This window comes from Humulus lupulus, chromosome 1 (assembly GCF_963169125.1).
Source record: "Humulus lupulus chromosome 1, drHumLupu1.1, whole genome shotgun sequence".
In the NCBI taxonomy this organism is placed as follows: Eukaryota; Viridiplantae; Streptophyta; class Magnoliopsida; order Rosales; family Cannabaceae; genus Humulus; species Humulus lupulus.
In genome coordinates, this window is record NC_084793.1 from 86,373,984 (window position 1) to 86,396,366 (window position 22,383).

At 35.0% G+C, this 22,383-nt stretch overlaps 2 protein-coding genes and 1 non-coding gene across 3 annotated transcripts; 1 reads left to right on the forward strand and 2 right to left on the reverse strand.

Moving 5' to 3' along the window:
• Positions 1 to 534: 534 nt before the first annotated feature.
• Positions 535 to 2,962, forward strand: LOC133817724 (uncharacterized). Its single transcript, XM_062250313.1, has 6 exons — positions 535 to 656; positions 743 to 1,513; positions 1,622 to 1,844; positions 1,946 to 2,158; positions 2,345 to 2,548; positions 2,660 to 2,962. Exons 1-6 carry the CDS (start codon positions 535 to 537, stop codon positions 2,960 to 2,962), a joined length of 1,836 nt encoding a protein of 611 aa, XP_062106297.1.
• LOC133813532 (small nucleolar RNA R71) lies at positions 792 to 898 on the reverse strand. Its single transcript, XR_009884541.1, has one exon. It is a non-coding gene; the product is annotated as a small nucleolar RNA R71 (small nucleolar RNA).
• A 10,280-nt stretch (positions 2,963 to 13,242) lies between the features above and the next one.
• On the reverse strand, positions 13,243 to 15,881 carry LOC133795512 (uncharacterized). The gene is made up of 3 exons (XM_062232962.1): positions 15,322 to 15,881; positions 13,704 to 13,939; positions 13,243 to 13,590 (listed from the first exon to the last, which is right to left on the reverse strand). Exons 1-3 carry the CDS (start codon positions 15,784 to 15,786, stop codon positions 13,344 to 13,346), a joined length of 948 nt encoding a protein of 315 aa, XP_062088946.1. The 5' UTR covers positions 15,787 to 15,881; the 3' UTR covers positions 13,243 to 13,343.
• Between the last annotated feature and the right edge of the window lie 6,502 nt (positions 15,882 to 22,383).

A 22,383-nucleotide genomic window follows, 5' to 3' on the forward strand; every position in this document is an offset into this window, starting at 1 on the left:
TGATTTGAAGGCATTGGTGATTTTTCGGGTTTAAAATTGCAAAAATTGAAGAATTCATTAAGGGTCGCGGCTTGAGATATTTGGAGTCGCGGCCAGCCTGAGGATGATATTTGGTTTTACCAAGATTATTACTAATTTGTGATACGTGCACTTGCGTAGCAATAAATTTCGCAACACGTTTTTGACGCCGTTGCCAGGGACTGAAAACTATCAATATCAGTCTAATTAATTTTATTTCTAATTTGGTTGTTCTTTGTCTTTTTTCTAACCTGTTTCAGCTGCGTTTCTTTGTTAATTTCAGGTAGTTTTGTTATATGTGTAGCAGAAGAGGAGAAGATAGTCTTGTTCCTGTTAATCCTGGCACAAAATGACGAGAAGAATAAGGTTCCTGAAGTTGTTCAAGGTTAGGCTCAAAATTCTGCTGCAAGTAGGCTGAGAGACTATGTACTGCCCACTATTACGGGAGTACAAAACTGTATAAGACTGCTAGTTGTGGAGGCCATTAATTTTTAGATTAAGTCGGCGATCTTGCAAATGGTGCAATCCACTGTCCAATTTGGTGGTTTGCCTTCTGAAGACCCCCATATGCACTTGGCGAATTTCTTGGAGTTGTGTGATACCTTCAAGTATAATGGGGTGAGCGACGATGAAATCAGGTTGAGGTTATTCCCATTTTCCCTGCGGGAAAGAGCTAAGAGTTGGTTGAACTCCCTTCAATCCAATTCGATAAATACTTGGGAAGATTTGGCTCAGAAATTCCTTGTCAAGTTCTTCCTCCATCAAAAGATGCTAAATTGAGATGGGAGATTAATAATGTTTATCAGCTGGATGGTGAATCTTTGTATGACTCTTGGGAAAGGTTCAAGGAGCTATTGAGAAAATGTCCCCATCATGGTATAGAACAGTGGATGTTAGTCCACAATTTTTACAACGAGTTGTGTGATACAACAAGAACAATTATTGATGTTGCAGCTGGTGGGGCATTCATGAATAAGAGTGCCAATGAAGCTTATGAATTGCAAGAGGACATGGCCACAAACAATCATCAGTGGTCTGATGAGAGGTCATCTGGGGTTAGAAAGGTAGTTGGGGTACATGAACTTGATGCAATTACTGCTCTTACAGCACAAGTAGCCTCGTTGACAAAACAATTGCAGCAGGATACTGTGTATGCTAATGTGATTCAGATGGCAGCTAGTTGTGAAATTTGTGGTGGTTCTCACTCTTTTAATCAGTGTCCTGCTAGTAATAATGATAACATTCCTATGGACCAAGCTCAGGTTCAAGATGTGGGAAATTTTCAGAGGCCATTCAACAATCCATTCTCCAACACTTACAATGCTGGGTGGAGAAATCACCCCAACTTTTCTTGGAGAAACAATCAGGGTCACCAACCTCAGTTTCAGGGTCAGTTTCAGCTGAATATGCCTCAACAACCAATGAATCAAGCCTCTTCATCACAACAGCCTAGGCCACAAGCTCCACCAGACAGGCCTAATGAATTACAAGCTGCGTTATTGACTCTTACCAACACTCAAACTCAGTTTATGACTGAGACCAGATCTTCTATCAGAAATCTTGAAACACAAGTGGGGCAGTTGGCCAATATGCTAAATAATAGACCTCAAGGAAACTTGCCTAGCAACACTGAAATTAATCATAAGGAGCAATGTCAGGCAATTACTTTGAGGAGTGGTAAACAAATTGAGCAGTCTAGTGTACAACAATCAGTGGTTCAGAATGAAGATTTGGGTGAAAAGTCTGATACAGTTGAGCAAGGGGTTACTGAAGATCACAAGAGCACAAAGAAGATTCCTCCAGTTGTTGTTGACCAACCAGACCGAGTTCCATATCCTCAGAGGCTTAGAAAACTACTCTTGATAAACAGTTTTCTAAGTTCTTAGAGGTGTTCAAAAAGCTGCACATCAATATTCCTTTTGCTCAGGCTTTGGAGCAGATGCCCAGTTATGTAAAGTTCATGAAAGAGATTTTGTCTAAGAAAAGAAAGATGGAAGACTATGAAACTGTGGCGCTCACTGAAGAATGTAGTTCAATATTGCAAAGGAAGCTGCCCCAAAAGTTGAGAGATCCGGGGAGCTTTAATATACCTTGCACAATTGGAAAATTTGAGTGTAAGCATGCCTTGTGTGATTTGGGGGTGGGTATTAATTTGATGCCCTTATCTGTGTTCAGAAGACTTGGTTTGGGTGAAGCAAGACCAACAACAATTACTCTATAGTTAGCAGATCAATCAGTGAAGCATCCACGGGGTATCATTGAAGATGTTCTTGTGAAGGTGGATAATTTTATTTTTCCTGCTGATTTTATTGTTCTTGATATGGAGGAGGATGCAGACGTGCCTATCATTCTTGGAAGACCATTCCTAGCCACGAGCCAAGCTCTCATTGATGTTCAGAAGGGTGAATTGAAGCTTCGGGTTCAAGGGGATGAGGTGGTATTCAATGTCTTCAAGGCAATGACATATCCGATGGCTAGTGACAATTGCTATAGTGTGGATGTGATAGATAAAGCAGTCTCGAAAAGAAGGGTGAGTAGTGATGCCTTAGAGGCGGTGTTGATAGGTGGTTAGGAAGATGATGATGATGTCAAGATGAGAGAATATGTAAATTGGATTAAATCTTACCAACTGTACATGAAGAATTTTGAAGAGTTGGCGGAGGGACCCAAACGACCATTAACATCTATTCAGCAGCCGCCGCAATTGGAATCAAAGGCTCTTCCAGATCATTTTTGTTATGCATACTTGGGTGAGAAGGAGACTTTACCTGTAATTGTTTCAGCTGACCTCTCAAAAACTGAATTGGAGAAATTGTTGAGGGTTTTACGGGTTCATAAATTGGCCATTGGATGGACATTGGGGGATATTAGAGGAATAAGTCCTTCAACAGTAATGCATAAAATTTTATTGGAGGAAGATAGAAAGCCATCTATAGAGGCTTAGAGAAGACTCAATCCAGCTATGAAGGAGGTTGTACTTAAGAAGATCCTTAAATGTTTGGACGTCGGGGTGATCTACCCAATTTCTGATAGTGCTTGGGTGAGTCCAGTGCAGGTGGTTCCAAAGAATGGTAGAATTACAGTAGTAAAAAATGAAAATAACGAGCTAATTCCAACTCAAATAGTGAACAGATGGCACATTTGTATTGACCATTGAAAGTTAAATAAGGCAACACGAAAAGATCACTTCCCACTTCCCTTTGTTGATCAAATGTTGGATAGGTTAGCTGGTAATGAGTATTATTTCTTTTTGGATGGTTACTCAGGGTATCATCAAATTGCCATCGCACCAGAGGACCAAGAGAAAACAACATTTACATGTCCCTATGACACATTTGCTTTCAGGAGAATGCCATTCGGACTATGTAATGCACTAGCAACATTTCAACGGTGCATGATGGCTATCTTTTCGGATATGGTGGAAAGGAGCATTGAAATTTTCATGGAAGATTTTTCTGTTTTTGGTTCTTCGTTTGATATGTGTTTGGGTAACTTGGAGAATGTATTGAACCGATGTAAAAAAGAAAATCTGGTGTTAAATTTGGAAAGATGCCAATTTATGGTAAAAGAATGCATAATACTTGGCCACAAAGTATCTAGTAAAGGTATTGAAATCTCTACAATAGAAAATCTTCCACCGCCCATGTCAGTCAAGGGAATTAGAAGTTTTCTAGGACATGCTGGGTTTTACCGAAGATTTATTAAGAAATTTTTGAAGATTTCAAAGCCTCTTTCTACTTTGTCGATGAACGATGTCACCTTTGATTTTAACAAAGAGTGCTTGCATGCTTTTAAAGTGCTGAAGGAGAAGGTGAAATCTGCACCTATTGTGGTGGCTCCAAATTGGGATTTACCGTTCGAATTGATGTGTGATGCTAGTGATTATGCAGTTAGCGTGGTTTTGGGGCAGTGTATTGACAAGGTATTTATGTAACGCCTTAGTTACCTCAGAATAGTTACGGTGAACTAGAAATTTAACTCGCTACCCAAGTCATTTGGTTAAAAACGTGCTTATAGTGTTATTAACAGGCTAAGGTGGAAAACCAATCAAAAGGAAATGATATATTTTATTTAACGCATAAAACTGTTCATGGGCCCATAAAATCATTTACAACTCAAAATGGTCATTACTGTTTCAAATTTACAACCTGCCGACCTAAGCGACAAAAATAGGGTAAACCCCCTAGTTTCTCTGAGAACTCCTTGGCCGTGGTGGTCAAACGGCCGCATATGTACACAACACCACCTAAGCTCTCCACTCAAGGCTGGGTGAGCTTTTCTTTCCCTTTACCTGCACTACATAGCACCCATGAGCCAAAGCCCAGCAAGAAAAACACAATATAGCATGAATATAATATCAACAATGATCATAATAATCATTCAGGACTTTCAGTCCAAAACAGATGAGTGACAATTGGAAAATAAACTAAAGTGGGTTTCGTTCCCATCAGCCATGTGACGATAGGGTCACCGGGGTTTTACAAATAAGTGATCCTTTCACTTGCTTAAACAAGATAGGTGCTTGATGACTAGTCACCAACATAACCTACCTCGTGACCATAGAGTCACAACCATGGGATTCCGCTCCCTAGCCATGTGACAAGCTGTCACCTAGGCCTTTGGCCCTGGCTCTGAGTAACTAGTCATAGACTAGACAAGCGCTTATACTTTTCATCGACTTTAGGGTCGTTCCAACATTAATGCTCCTAGAGTCATTCAATGCTGATATCGATTAGATCCAATCTGTTATCGCCCCTGCGTTCACAATGCTTATGCCGTTTCTGACTCTAAGGTCAGTAATACGCGACCAGTGCCGATTCTGAATAATCAGTGCCATACCCAAGTAAACAAACTCTGCTAGCATTTAATATGCAATCAATGTCCACATTTAGTAACCAACATGCCTCAACAACAACCACGCATGTCTTATACACATGGTGCAATTTTCTTACCTCTGGTTCGAGCGAGAAATAGAACAATAATGACTCTTGAGAACAATTGACCTTTTGATTCCTTAGCAGTTACTTAATCATAACCAATTATAACCTCCATTAATGAAAATCAACAATGAAAGGGTCTTGACCTAACCCCACTCTCGGGACCTCGAAACGTACCCACACGGTGAGTAGATTCGATCCCGGGCCTTAAGGATTGAAACCCCGAGTCAAAAACCCTTAAAAACACTCAAAACGGGATTATGAAGGAACAGAGTAGCGCTACTGCGCTGCTCACTAGCACCCCAGTGCTATTCTCAGAACCCCAAACCGCCCAACAAAGCACTGGGTAGCGCTAAAGCGCCCCCTGGTGGGTGTTGTAGCGCTACACCCAGCCAGATCCTCCCCTGAAACCTCTTCCTTCGACTCCTTCAATTCCAACTCGATTCTAATGCTTCCAAACCTCATTTTTGGTGCCAAATGAACCCAAAAACCATCCCCACATGCCCTAAGCATCACAACCACAAGAACCCTAGCCAAAAACTCCCAACAAAACCAATCATCCAACCTAGAAATCTCAACTGAAAGCAAAGCTAAAACAGAGCAAACCAGGAAATTTAATGGCTAGAAACTTACCTCAAGCTCAGATTATGATGCTCTTCAATGGTGGAACACACTCCCAAGCTCTCAAGACTTACTTCCCAAGCTTGAATCCTCAAGTTAGGCTCAAAAATCCAAAGAGAAAATGAAGAAAAACAGGTACGGGAGAAGTGTTTAAAATTGCTCTGTTTTCTCTTCCTACTACAGCCTTCAATCGCTTAATACTATCCTAGGGGTGAAAAGACCAAAATACCCCTAGGTCAAATAAGGATTTCTAAAGGCTCCCAAGGGCAAAATTGACATTTCCACCTATTTCGTTAATCATAATTAACGCTCTCCAATTCCCGCTATTCTCGATATTCTCAAACACCAATAATTCATATCCTGTTACCCTTTAATTCTCGGCAACGCTCTAATCATTAAAATCATCTCGAGACTCACCCCGAGCCCCGAACTTAAACCTGTTATGACTAAACCGCTAATTAATATTCAAAGATCGTCTCATGCCAAATAGCTCGAACAAATCCACATTATAATGTGGTCTAAAAAATATGTCACCAACATGCATACAAATATACAATTACGCCCTCAACGGGCCAAATTACCAAAACACCCCTGTAATAAAATATGGACCCACATGCATGCATTTAACATCATATTATAATATAATTTACATAAATATGCATATAATCATTTAATGGCATAATTAAACAATTATGGCCCTCCCGACCTACTAATCCAGCCATTAAACATCATTAGGGATTTTGGGGCATTGCAATTTCGATCTATTTACTATGCTAGTAGAACTCTTAACGATGCTCAGTTGAATTATGTCACAACAGAAAAGGAGTTGCTAGCCATAGTATTTGCTTTTGACAAGTTCAGACCGTATCTAATTGGTAACAAGGTGATTGTGTACACTGATCACTCTGCTATCAAGTATTTTATTACAAAGAAGGATGCAAAGCCTCACTTAATCCGATGGGTTCAATTGCTAGAAGAGTTTGATATGGAGATTCGTGACAAAAAGGGTACTGAAAACCTGGTAGCTGATCACTTGTCAAGACTTGAAGTAGAAGAGAGTCAGAATGAGAAAGCTATGCAGATTAATGATTTCTTTCCAGATGAACAGTTATTTGGGGTGAGTGAAAATTCTGTTGTGCCTTGGTTTGCTGATTTTGTGAATTTCCTTGTTGCAAAGATTGTGCCTTCTGAGATAATGAGGCAACAGTTGAAGAAATTTTACTCGGAGGTGAAGCATTACTATTGGGAAGAGCATATTATCTATAGGCATTGTGTTAACCAAGTCATTCGTCGTTGTGTACCTGAGGATGAGATACATCCATTCTCTATAGGTGGTGTTTTAGGTAGTCTTTTATGTTGTTTTTATTTCATTTAGTGTGGTTTTACGCTTTTTTTGTTTGTTTTTCAGTTTTAGCGAATAAAAAGGAAGATTTGAATACTTGGAGGAAATTGGTTCAAAAAGAGAAGAAAAACCCAAGTTTCGGTGTTGTTTTCAATAAAGGATGGATCCCAGCATGATTTGAAGACATTGGTGATTTTTCAGGTTTAAAATTGCAAAAATTGAAGAATTCATTAAGGGTCGCGGCTTGAGAAATTTGGAGCCGCATCTAGCCTCTTCACAGAAGTAGTGTTTCAGAGTCAGGACACGGGCCGCGGCTTGGAACAGCAAATTCCCAGGGAAATAAGATACGGGCCGCGGTAGGTGGACAGTTGCGCCACAAATCGCCTCAACGAAAAATTCAGTTTTTGGGACACGGGCCGCGAAGCTTGAATAGCTGGGCTGCGGCCCAAATCCTTTAGAAAGAAAAAAAAAATTAGGTTATAAACCTAATTTCGAAAAGAAAGAGACAAAGAGTTTTTGGGTGGCTAAAAAACCCTTGGAGAACACCTTTGGGGGCCTCCTCAATTTTTTGTCATTCATCTACTTTTTTATGTGTGGTTTTGAAATTCTTTGTGTTTAGAATGACAAGTATGAACTAATTTTTTGTTTAAGGCTGTTAATTGAATCACTTGAATCCATATTATGAACTAATGCAATTATCATTCCTTCTTCATCTTCTTTTCAATTCCTTGCAATCTATGCTTGTTGATTGATTATTGATTGGCCATCTATAGTCATTACCTTTATGTTTTTGAATCAAAATCTGATAAGTGCGATTTGAATTTGCTTTGGTTGTTTAGGACGCAATTTTAATTTGGAACGAGAGTATCTAGATTAATTGTGTAACTCTCTTTTGAGTTGTTTTGATTAATGCTCTCTTTGTGATTAAATTTACCATAGAAATATAGGAAATTTTGACTTAGGTTGAATTTATATTCATAACATGATTATAAGCTGCTTTTGTCAACTCGTTAATTGAAATAGGAAGAAAGAAGAAGAAATTGGTAACTTGTATTAGAGATTAATAGGGAGGATAGTTGATAAGATTAAATGCCATAATTACTCTCTCATTATTTAAATTCAAGGTTTTCTCTTACTTATTTTCTTTATTGTGTTCTTGATTATTGTTTCTGCAATTTATAATTTTTTTTACCTTGTTACAAAAACCAAAGTTTAATTGACCAAATAGAAATAAAAAAATTGATTGATTGGTAATTGGTAATTCAGTCCCTGAGGATGATATTTGGTTTTACCAAAATTATTACTAATTTGCGATACGTGCACTTGCGTAGCAATAAATTTCGCAACAGTGGTGCAGGTTAGGGTAAGGAGAAGCTTGGCCCGCCATGAGTTGGAGAGTTTTAGGGGTGGAGTGTACATATGCAGTATTCTCGACCACCACGACTGAATATCACAAAGGAACTAGGGTTGAACCCTATGTTGTCGCTTAGGCCGACTTATTTTGTAACCCTTGAGTTGTAAATAACTTTTAAACTTCTATTTTGGGATCCCATGCAAAGACTAAAACTTTTTAATGGAAATGTTTATTCCTTTGACCAAAATCTTTAATACCTAAACTATTAGTAATTTAATCACATGTTTTAGTCCAAATGACTCGTTTAGCGAATCCAACATTATTTTAAACACATGTTGTAACAGTATCTGAATGTCGTAACACTCGTTTAGTGCGTTACATTTTTAGTTGAGATGGCTGAGGCAATGGCTGCGAAGATGGGCATGGAACTTGCTAGGCAGCTGCATATTCCCAAGTTTACTCTTACCTCTGATAGTTCGTTGGTGATTAAAGCTTTACAAGGAAACCTTGATTCGAGCACAAATCAGGGGATAATTATTGAAGATATTAAAGAGCTTTTTAACTTTGTTAATTGTACAAAAAATTTCATTCTTTTCGTGAAGCTAATGGTGCAGCTCATAGGTTAGCTAGTTTTGCTTGTAAATCCTTACAGGATAAGATTTGAATTGCTGTCATCCGTGAGTGTGTTTTTCATCTAATTAGTGGCGAGGTGCCTTAGTGGTTTTTGTAGGAATAAAAGATTTATTTTTTAAAAAAATAATAAAAATTAATCCCAATACAAGTCGGTAAACTAATGGATAAACATTGTGTCTTGTTATCTCAACTATTTTTTTTTGTGTAAGTTCATATGTTTCAAGTTGATCAGTAAGTTTTATGAATTTTATGGTGGATTTTTTTTAATAGTCAATAGAAATCGATTAATCATGCTTTAATGTTTTAAAATATATCCCCAAATTTATATATATATATATATAAATATATAAAAGATGCAAGAAAGTGTACCACCAAGTTCACAAAATTACAAATCAATTAGTTAATCAACAAGTCTATGAACATGGAATTTGACATGAACTATTTATAAACTAATGGTTAATGGGTAATTACAAAATATCCCCACCCTTACTAAAAATCTACTAATATTACTCTAAATAGGAATAAAATATATTTAAGGAGAGTTTTATAGTCCAAAATAGAGAAATTAGTGAAAATGATTTTTTTTAAATGATTTTGCACTCTGACTTACTTTTGATAATTTTTTGCAAAATGATCTCTGTCTAAAATTCGACCAGTTGTCTAAATTTTTCGACCAGCTGTCTAAAATTTTCAATCTGCTGTTTGAATTTTTCGATCACCTATCTAAATTTTCAACTACCTGTCTAAATTATAAGAGACCATTTTGCAAAGAATTATTAAAAATAGGCTATATTACAAAATAACTTTTAAAAAATATGACAAAGGACCCGTCCAAAATAATATAAAGGCAACCATTTTTTTTATAAGGGAGTCATATTTACATCCCAAGTATTATAAAGACATTTTTTAAAATATTTTCTTGTTACGCATTTGAGTGTTAAGTAACTAAAAGAAATTATTTAAGTCTTTAATGTTATTTACAAATTTCAGGCTTAATAAGTACATTATATTCTAATTAAATTAATTTTTTTTTCTTTTAAATTGAGCCTTTCTATTTTTTTTTTAAATTCTATTAATTGTGATAATAGCATAACAATACAATATTATTATTTTTAATTAATTTTTTTCAAAAAATTTATATTTGAGATTGTATTAAAAATTTATGATTTTTATTTAATTATTTCTTTTATTAAAAAAAGTTCAAATTTATCATTTCAAAAAAAAAATTCAAAATTTTAATAAATGATATACACAACTTTATTTTTATTTTTGTAAAATAATGTACAAATACCTTATATATAGGAAATATATGAATTCTAATTATAAATAAATATATTTTTAATTTATGTAATAAAATGTATTTAGTATAGAGTGTATATATAAACTTATGAGTGTAATTATAGCTTCCCATTACTAAAATGGTGAATATATAAGAATCTAAAAGAAAATATAATTAAAGAAGACAACAAGTAAACTTTTTTGGAGTTTTGAAAGTTGATAAGACTAGAGTTGAAGATTGAAGTTGTCATTATGTTTGTGATTTGTGCTCTTTACTTTTGGCGAAGAAAAATGAGGATTAAATAATGGTTTAGGCAGAAGATGAAAATTAAAGTAAACTTACTTGGAGTTTTTAGTCTCTCTTTGAAAGTTGATAAGACTAGAGTTGAAGATTGAAGTTCTCTCCATGCTTGTGATTTGTGTTATGTACTCTTATTGAAGAAAAATAAGGAATAAATAATGGTTTAGGAAGAAGATGATTTATTTGTTTACTAGCTATAGTAAGTGGGAAAGAAGAAAAGAAAGAGTAAAGTTAGTTGCTTTTGTTTTTATTTATTTATTTATTTTTAATAAGTGTCTTTTAGAAAAATGACCTATTTTAAAAATTATTTTGTACTTTAGCCTAGTTTAGATAATTTTTTACAAAATAGTCTCTGACAATTCAGATAACTGGTCAAAAAATTTAGACAGCTGATCGAAATATTCAAACAACAAGTAAAAAAATTTAGACAGCTAGTCGAAAAATTTAGAAAGCTGATCGAATTCTTAGAAAAATGTCATTTTGCAAAAAAAAAAAAATCAAAACTAAGACAGAGTGCACAATCACTTATAAAAAGACGTCATTTTCACCAATTTCTCTTTTAAGAAATATATGAGTTGTAAGTATATAACATTGGTTTGAATTTGGACATATTTTAGAGGAAGCTTGGCGCCAAATACTTTTTAAATTATTATTATTATTTACAAGAAATTGTGTTGACTCGTTTTTTCTTCAACTCACACGGTGTGATAAATGAAGAGTGGTTTGTGTGTAATATCTTAGAGGAGATCTTTAACGATGAACAGTGAGTTAAAGAAAAGAGAAGTAAATGCATCAATAAATAAATGAGACCAATATTTATAGTGGTTCGACCCAAAAAAGATGACATACGTCTACTTTAGTCAGTATTATTTATGAACTTTAAACCCTCAAGAGCAAGTTGAGTTTAATCTTGCTCTTGGGGTAATTACAAAGATGGAGAGCGGAAGCTTTCTCTAGAAATGAACAGGTGCTAACTTGTTTTTTCTCTCGATTCCCAGAATTCTCCCTAGATCCAAATCCAGATCCCCTCCTTTTGTTACTGTGTGAGTTGCACTATTTATAGCCACAGAGATGGGTAGGGCTGACGGTGGCACCTTGTTTCCCGATCAGGATAAATCTTGGTACACTTGGCTTGAAGATAGGTTTGTGTCGCACCAAAAATAGCAGTCCGACGTGTCTTGTTCATTTAATGGTGGAAGGCGCACTTGGGTGCGGAAGAAGGCTCGTATGACGAGGGCCATTGGCGAGCGTCGAGGGGCCTTGGCGATTGGCGACCGGATACTGGCGACTGACAAGGTGCCTTAGGGATCAGCTATGTTTGATGGCGACTTTAGCAGACCCTTGTGTTGAAGGCGCACTCAGGTGTGGAAGGGGGCTCGGGTGGCGAGGGCCCCAGCGATCGGCGAGGGGCCTCGGGGATCAGCTACGTCCGATGGAAATTTTAGCAGATCCTTGTGTGGCGCATTTGTCCGACTTGTGGATCTAGCTAGGGCCCTTTTCTTCTTATGATTGGTGTTGGTGTGACCATCTGGGATCATTTTGCGTCACACGATGGGAGAAGTAGGCTGGCACTGGCGAGTCTTGCCTCTTCTTGAGTATTGGGGAAGTGGTGAGGGCCACTCCTTACGGTGACTGGTGGTGACTATTGTGTCTTGACACGTAATCACTTCATGGGCCGCCACGTGGAGGTGCCGAATTTTGGGTATAACAAATTGTTGACAGGGGAAGCCACCATGCCACAATGCTAGATCCGTGCATGAAGGCAACACTCAAAGGCTTCTCCATCGTATAAGCTGAGTAAGGATGCTAATTAGGGGTATTCATCAAACTGCCTACACCGCACAAACCACCCACGTCGCACCACACCACATCGTAATTTGCGGTTCGGAACCCTTCGCGGTGCAGTTGCAGTTTGCATTTTTTTCCAAACCGCGCAGTGCAGTGCAGTTTGCGATTTTGAATTTTATATATACGGTTCAAACTGCACCGCACCACATCATTATATATATTTCAATTTTACTACATTTAAACTTAATGCATATATATTTATATAGTACAATATGCACAATATTTTAAAAAATTATTATTTTTCATAAGATGGTAACACATATTTTACTTCAATCTAAATATATTTTTCCTTAATCAAAATCTTTATTTCTATAGCACATTTTTTCTTTGTTATTAGTTTGTTGTTTTTTTTATTGTTTTGCTAAAAGTTTATTAATTTTTTTGTATATTTATTATTTTGTGAAACAATCTTTAGTTATGTGCTTTATTATTTTTTGAAAAAAGTTATGAGCTTTATTATGAATCTTTATTAATTATAATATTCAATTGTTAAATTATTTAGTGATAAGTATAAATCTTCCACACCACACCGCATCATACCACATTTTTGTAGTTTGGTTTATGCTGTTTAAGGTCTATGCGGGTGTAGGTTATGGTTTGAAAAATTACTCAAACTACATATACGGTGTAGTTCAATAAATTGGCAAAAAACTGCACCGCACACACCGCCGCGAACACCCCTAATTCTAATGGCTAATTGTGGGTTCTTACTCTGACCCATCGAGAGGCTTTAAATAGCCCCCACCACGTGGGGAAGTATAAGGTGTTCCAGACTCGTTACCCCTATTCCAACTCAACCCAACCCAACCCAACCAAACACCTTCATGTGGAATCTCACTTACCACCACTAGGCCACCACTAGGCCACCCCTAATTGGTGGCATTCAATGCTTGGATTTTGAAATCTAAAATAAAAGGAACATGTTTTACTTTATTCAAGAAAATTCATCAAATTATAAAGTTGGTCAAAGAAAAATCATAAAGGGGTTGGTGGAAGGTGACAATGGGGGTATCAAAACTTCTTAATGAAGTCGTAAATATGAGTGCTAACTTCCTCTGGCTTTTCTTGGTTGATGAAGTGAGCTACTCCTTCCATTACAACCACATCCTGCAAATATGGAACGTCTTTCTTAAAGCCATCTCCGTTTATGTATTCTTTGGCACCAGGGAAGTGATAAGTTATGTCCAAATCTCCAACTATGAACTTGGTTGGTACTTTCAATTGTACTCCACTCCACGCTGCTGTCAGCTCCCAAGTCCTTCAATAATAATAAAACATATCAAAAAAGATTCCTAAGAATTCCATATTGATGTTGATCACATTTAGTGTTTAAGAAAAAGAAAGAAACACTGTGTAGAGTAGCAAATGTACAAGTTTAAAGCTCGATAATAATTCAATCCTCCAGTGAAACCCTTTTGTTTGAATTTTTCAGCAAAATAATCGAGGTCTTGTTGTGAGAGCCAAAAGGGTAATTCAGGAGCTTTAAGGCCTTTGAATCCTATTTCTTTAGGCACACATGGAGGACGTGGATTCCGACCACCATAAAATTTCTTTAGTATGTTTGCAGTGTCATCTCCAGCTAAGTCTTCTTCGACCTCGCCCGGTTCCTACATGACAATTCAACCATAATACAATATCTCTGAGCTCGATAACATATGCATGTACATAGCCTTTTAAGGAGACCAAGTATCTCTAAGCTCGAACAACTAGATACACAAATGATTGAGTTCCTTCCTGGTCAAAGAATATAACTTTAAACAAATCAAATAATTGAATAGGGCCATGGCCATGTTTCTTCTTTTCAAACTAATAAAGTAATGAATTTATCATCGAAATTTCAGTCCCTCATTTCCACTGTACATTACTTCACAAATTCTTATCATCAATCGTGTCTAACTACTAAAATTTATATAAGTTCCATTCAAAATTTAAATCAGAGTGTTTTTTTTAATATAATTATTATGGGCACCACTTGGGTATTTGGCTGCACCGGTGCAACTATTTGGATATTTCAGCACTTAAATATTTTTTTTTGAGACTAATATACTGTGCAAATTTTTAATAAATTGTGAATAATTTATTATATCAAAATTAATATTCAAACAATTTACACGTGCATACAATAAATAGACAATGCAACAACCTTGATTTTTACAATATAAACTATTCCAAAATTCTTAAAAATTTACAAAATATTTTAATTAACTATAATATAAACCTTCTTACAAAAAATACTAAAAAACAAATTATTTGTGATGCCAAAAAAAATAATTGCACCAAAATGCTCCCCCAATTATTATTTCCATATTTTTATAAAACAAAGAACTTTAATGGTTAATACATTGCTCTTTTATTGATCATAGCCCATAATGGCAGATAATACGTACTACCAATATCTCTGGTGTTTTTATAATCTATAGTTAGTTATGGTTATTTATTAAAAGTACTTGAGAAAAGACTTTCTTTGAATAAAAGTAGAGATGTGACTATGAGAATCAGATACAACAGATGTATCTATAATGACATTAAAGATACTTGTGTGCTTTATGCTATGTGTTTGGTGTTCTCAACATATTCAATAAATGCAAGCCACACCATATTTCATGAATACCATTAAAGACATCACCCCCTCCCAAGAAATGCCTCTGAGTTTTCCTTTCTATTTCTGAAAAGCCAACTTTATATCTTAAATAGCTAGTGCTACTTTCCCTGTGCAGTGATCATCACAATAAAATAAAGCTAATTTCTTAAAAAAAAAAAACTTCATAAACAAACTAGTTAAAAAAAAATAACAACAAAAAAATTAGAAATTCCCATTGCTATTTTTCGAACTTGTGAATCATTTTAGTAATTAATTAGACAAAAATAGAAAGCTTAACCAAAAATAATAATAAGATGGTAAATTGAAAAATTAAGACAAATAATAGGTCTTTTTTTAAAAAAAATGTCAAAAGAGCAGGCAATGGTGAAAACCGGTCAAAGGATATACCTGGAATCTGCAAATATAGTAATCATCACCAAACAAAGCTCTGAGACCATCGACGGGTTTAATGTTTGGGTGCCTAGGACGGAAGGGCACGCTCAAGTTGACCAAGGCTTTGACTCTGTCAGGGCGGAACAAACAGAAGTGCCAGGCGATCATAGCTCCCCAGTCATGGCCCACCAAGAAAATCTGATCAATACCCAGTTTATCAATCAGCCCCACCAGGTCGCCAACGATGTGGAAGGACGAATAGGACTCCGCCGACGGAGGCGCGTCGCTGTCACCGTAGCCCCGGAGGTCAGGGGCGATGGCTCTGTACCCGAGTGATGACAGGGCAAGCATCTGGTGGCGCCACGAGTACCATAGCTCCGGGAACCCGTGGAGGAAGAGAACCACCGGACCGGTTCCGATTGAAGCGACGTGCAAGTTTATGCCGTTTGTGTGGATTGTCGTATGCTCTATTTTCTCCATCTTTGCTTTTCTCTCTTTTCTCTTTGTGGTTTTGGATTTTGGAGGTTACTCTGTGTTGGGTTTTAAAGGTGGTAGTGATTTTGTCTCATTAATGAATTGTACATAAAAGGTGGAGGGATAGGATCCAATTCATGCATTTTTATTTATTTACTTTTTTTCAACGGAAGATCATTGGAATTAACAAATATTGGAAAATACAGGGAAAGGGATTTTTTTTTTGGTTGACTCTAGGCATGAGCTGTGACAATAGTGTGAATTTGCTTGGAAATAAAGACGTCATTCATTACTCATTAATTTAATTGAGACAAGAGCCTTTGATGTATGACTGACTTGTTTTGTTCAAATGGGGATTTTGGTTTGGCCTTTGAGTTGTATTGTACTATTTTTATTTTAATTGTTTGTAAAGGAACTCTAGATTCTCCTTGGACCATTTTCCTCTCATAGATTTTGGCTACTACCGCCCTCCAATTCGGGCATTAACTCCCCCAAATTGCTCCTACAATACTTTTGTACAACAAAAACGTGACAATTATTACCTAGTTCGACACTTCTAATGCCAAATGCTATGAAGTCACCATAGAATTGAAAGGGAACCATTAAACCCCATGTCCTCCCATGGAATTTGAACAAGCTTTAATTATTTTCTTTAAAATTTCCAAGGAAAAAATGAAATGAAAAGAAAAGATAAGATAAAAAGTAGGTAAGTAATCATTTGGTATTATGTGTTTTTACAAAGTATTATTTTGATACTATTTGTTTTCAATAATGCTCGTATGGTACCCTGTATTTTAAAATCGTACATATTTGATACCCTAAACTTAAATTTAATTAATAAAATTTTATCAATTTAATCAAACTGTTGTCAATTATATAAGTTTCAAATTTAAATTTAATTACTTAATTACATATAACTGATGACAGTTTAATCATATTGACAAAATTTTATCTATCAAATCTGAGTGTAGGGTATCAAATATGTATAATTTTAAAATATAGGATACCATATAAGCATTATTGAAAACAGATAGTACAAAAATAATACTTTACAAAAATATAAGATACCAAACCAGTAAATTTCTTAAAAAGTAATTCACTAGCTTGATCCAACGTGGATACTACATTTACTATGCTGATTATTTAACTTTAGGGTGTCTTCTTATCTCTTGAGAGCACTTTGTTTTAAAGTTGACAGGCTTGACTAGTCTCGTGTTCATATTTGTTTGAAGCAAATTAGCAGAAGGCATCCTTGAATATCATGATTACTACCATTTCACTCGGTTTCACATTAGTTTGGGTCATTTGCATATTTTTTTTTGGAAATTATACCAAATATGGAATTTTTTCTTAAATTTTGAAAAATATGGTATATTTTTACTTAAGTTTTTTGTGTCATATTTTTTTTATTTACATTTTATGAGAGTTTTTTTTTCCATATATTTATTATTTATATACTATATTTGATCTTTATATATTTTTAGTAGTTTGTTTTGATATGTTCTGAGATTATTTTTATAATTTTAATCAATTTGTACTATTTTTTATCATTCATATTTTATAAAATAATTTTTTTTTTACATAATTCTTTGAAGAAAAAAAATTGAGACCTTCATCACCATATATTTTATTCCCATTTTTTATTATTTTATTCCATTTTTTTAGCTTGTTCAATTAATATTTTATCCACAGTAACTGATTACTACTTTCAAAACAATTTTAATTTTTTTTGTGATTGTAATCCTGTGCCACTGTCAATTTTTTTAGTGATGTGTGGTAACTGATTATAACAATAAAAATTATTTTTATTTTTAAGTGGTGTTGTATTAACTAGTTACAGCTATAAAAATAATTTTGATGTTTTTAGTAATGTACCATTATCAAAATATCAACTGAATTGTAATTGATTACTTAGTCAGATTTGGAAAAGAAAAAAAAACTGATATGAAAAAAATAAACTAAATTGATCGCAAAGGTCAATCTTTGGTGGGCCGACTATTTAAATCTCGTTACTATGCCAATGGGACTTTCATGTCAGCTGAGCTCGGCAGGAATCCAAGTTTCGTGTGGAGGAGCATATTTGAAGCGATTTCTCTGGTCAAAGAAGGAGCCCGAATGAAAGTGGGTAATGGGGCATTGATTCGATTGGGTATTGACCCCTGGTTGCCGTGTGAAACTCACTATACACCTAGAGGGGTTCACAAGTCAATGAAGAATACTCTGGTTCAATCTCTTTTGGTTCCCGACAAGATGGAATGGGACAAAGATTTGATTATGGATTTGTTCAATGAAGAAGATGCCCATATAATTTTGAGTATTCCCCTTAGCAACAGCCGAATGGAGGATTCATGGTATTGGTCCCTAGAAAAATCTGGGCACTTCACGGTTAAGAGCATCTATCGCATCTTGCAAGAGAGGAAGGAGGCTTCGGCAATGGCTTCTCAAGCAGATCTCTGGATGAAGCTGTGGAAAATTCGAGGTCCCCCCAAGGTAAAAGACCTTCTCTGGCGTGCGGCATCAGGATGCCTCCCCACTAGGATGCAATTGCATCTGAAGCATGTCAATGTTGAGCCCAACTGCCCTTATTGCCCCTCTGAATCTGAAACAATTATACACTGCATTGTTAATTGCCCATTTGCACTATCTTGCTGGAGGAGATCGGGTCTGAACGTTGCATACCCATTTCATGGGTCATTTGCCAGCTGGTTGGAGCAAAGCCTAAACCGTAATGATGATGAGAGTAGGCAGCATATTGCAATGCTGTGCTGGGGTATTTGGAAGGCACGTAACGATCTTGTGTGGCAAAACAGAAAAGGGTCTTCGGCTTCTGTGCTTATGGTGACTAAGTCCATGCTTAATCAATGGGTTCGGGCTCAAAATAAGGTAGAGGTGCCACTTGCTGCCTTCTTATCTAACGCAGATGGTGCAGACAATTGGCAGAAACCACATCATGGAGTTATTAAGGTAAACGTGGATGCAGCTATTTTCTCTGAGATGGGCACGTACAGTTTCGCTTGTATTGCCAGAAATGAATATGGGCATCCTATTGAGGCAATTACTAGTTGTAAACAGGGATCAATGACCCCAGAATTGGCTAAGATAATGGGGGTTCGGGAGGCTTTAAGTTGGATTAAAAAGAAAACTGGTCGAAAGCCACAATTGAAACAGATTGCCTCTTGGTGGTTCAAGCTCTCCGATGTAGTACTCCCATGATCTCTTACTTTGGAGATATTGTTCTAGAATGTAAATCCATGTGGCAAATGAGTAGTGATATTTCTATTTTGTTTGTTAAACGGTCTGCGAATAAGGTTGCTCATGCCTTAGCTAGAGCATCTTGTTCCCCCGCTGATCGTACCTTTAAGGATGGGGAGATCCCAACCTTTATCATGGATGTAATTTTGAATGATGCTTATTAATAAAGCTTATTTTTCTTTAAAAAAAAAAATTGATCGCAAAGGTAACTGGTTACAACTAGGTTTGAAAAACAAAGTAGATATAAAAAAAAAAAAAACTAGTTGCGATGGTAACTGGTTACTAAGCCAGACGTGGAAACAAATAGGATCCCAAACAAAAAAGCTAAATTAGTCATAATCGTAACTGGTTACAGATTCAAATCTTAAAAAAAAAAAGAACCAATCGTCATGGTACCTGTTTACTTAGTCAGGTGTAAAAACAAAATTAGATCTAAACAAACAAATCTAAATTAATCGTTATTGTAACTAGTTACAGCTAGATCTAAAAAAAATTAGATATTAATAAAAAGAATCAGACGCCATTGTACTCGATTACTTAAACAAATTTGGAAAAAAATAATCCAGAAATCATAATAGATCGTGACTGTAACCGGTTACAGTTAGTTTTAAAAGTAAAATAAATTAAATATGAAGTGCAAAATCATATTTGAAATAGCAAAACCAGATGTGAAAAAGAAGAAAAAAAACAAAGCGAATAAAAATAAAACTAGTTCTGAAGAAGAAGAAGGGTGGAGGTATGTCGCAATCAGGGGCGGGCAGAGGTGCGTCGTCGTCGTCAGGGGCGGGGCGGGGGAGGGGGCGGAGGTAGCATCGCTGGCGGGGGGCTGAGATGAGAGAACCGAATGGGAGAGGAGAGAGAAAGAAAGGAGAAGAGAGAGAGAGAGAGATGTTGTGAGGGAGAGAAGTGAGAGAGTGAGAAAGAGTTTTGTGCATTTATGATATGGTAATCTATTTTTTATATTATGTGGAATTACCATATTTTAAATTATTTTTAAAAAAAACTTACCATATTTTGTATAATTGTTTTTTCTCATAAATATAGAAACTATGTTTATTTTTCCTATATTTATGTAAATTTCTCTTTTTTTCATGAATAATTTATTGAAATTTTTATAGAAAATACTTAATTTCTTTAAAAAATTATATTTTTATGTTTATTTTTTTCAATTTTACATTTGATGGAAGTTTTTACACTTCGACTGTTTTGCATTTTTTTATTTATTTTTGGATTAATATTTAATTGTTTTTATATATATATATTTTATTTTTAATTTATTTTGAGTTGATGCAGTGAGTTGTTTTCTAATAATTTTTTAATTATTTTTATTGAGACCATATTTTTGTAAGTGTACAATTTTGAAAATTGTATATTTTGAAAACTTAACTAAGTATTTTTTTAAAAAATAATTAGGAATAATATAAAAATTAAAAAATATATATATTTAAGTAGAAGAAACCCATACTAATTTCATAATTTCAATCACATAATTTATAGTGGTCTTATTTGAAACCTTTATTAGTTAAAATTAACCAAATATCAATATATGTAATTTTGTCTTAATTTTTTATTATTATACAAGATTTGATTCACATTATACATTACTATAAGAATAATTATTATTCATTTAATTTTAGATAAAGGAGAATTATTATTTGATAGCTATGGTTTTTTTTTAGAATTCTTTTTTAAATTTGAAAAACGATTGGTGGTGTTTCATGCAGAATGATATTTTTACACCAGTATAACTAATATAAAAAATAACTACGTATATGTTACTAACATAAATGTTATACAAATTAAGGATTCTCATATTCAAATAACAAAAATACGAAACGTAATCCTTTTGAGTCAGTCAGTGAACTGATGAATAACAATTAATGTTGACCTTTTTAATTTTAGAAGTTCCAGCTCACATTTGGTTGAAGCAAATATTCTAAACAACATTCTAATGTAAGAAATGCAACAAAAATAAATTCATAAAATAAGAACTAAACGCCAATTGGGAGAGAGTAGGGGTTCAAATCCCCATTGTATCAAAAAATAAAATCTAAACTATGAAATTAAATGAAACCAAATAAAAAAAAAAAAAAAACTGAAGTGGAACGAATATTAGCTCCAATAACAATTCATTACTCAGATAATTGTTTGTTTAGTGAGAAGGACGGCTGAAGTAGACCTATAAAAACTAAGGAGTAAGTCCTTGGGATACCTCTTATTAGTGCTCAAAAATACATATTTATTGTTTTTAATAGCTAAAATAAATTAAATTTTAATTAATATTTTCATAGAATTAGTATGATTTAATTTATAAATGAAAATATTTAATTTTAATTTAATTTGTTTATTTTGTAGAATTTGATTGATATTTTTGGCACTTGAAAATAAAGAAAATAAAGAAATAAATAAAATTGAAGAAAGAAAAGGAAATGTGGCATTGTTGAAAGAAGGAAGCCCAAATAACACCCTAGGCCCGCTTGGTTTCCTTTCAGCCTAGCACGCCAAGTGGCGTTTCTCCCTCGCGCCACGCGTCCCAACCAGCCCAGCTAGCCCATCCGCCTGACCCGTGAGTTGCCTGACGACTCGAGCATCTGACCCAGCGACATGCGCCCTAGTTCCTTCCCCTCAGCCTTTGAGCGTCCAGGTGGCGCGTTCTGATTGGCTACACTTGGTCAAAAGTCCAGCTGCCACTAGCCACCCATCAACCCATTTTCTTGTGTATGTTGGGCATTGGACCTTCCATTTTGAGCTCTAAAACTCACATTTTGTGGTGTTTTAGAAAAAGCGCAAAATGACCATACACAGAAATAGCTATGTTAATATTAATAATAAGATTTGATTTTTCAAAATCATATTTTATTATTAATATTTCATATTTATTTTGTAAACCCCATTTGTTGTTTAATTTCTTTTTAGTCATTTTCTCCCTTTATAAATAGAGACTCTTCTTTCACATTTGGAATGTAATTTTGAGAGTAAAGAAACTATAACAACATTTCTACTCACTTTCTTCTCATACTTTCTTCTTAGAATTTTGTGAGAATCATGAGCATAATGACCTAATCTTCCTAGGAAGGTTAGGGATGATTTCATATGCTAGTGATGTTATTTTGCCACTTTGATTTACTATGCTCTTAATATAATGCATTTGAGTTATTTATGTTCTTTCATCCTCATCTTTATTTTAGTTATATTTATTTACTTATGCTAATAGTGTATAGGATCAGTCATGCTCTTTCTATGTGCTTCTAATTAGTAAAAGTAATATTGATACATAATTTTATGTCCAATCTTCTATTGCATTATTGCCATTGGGTATTTTGTCATTTTTAGATTTTTCATAAGATTGAC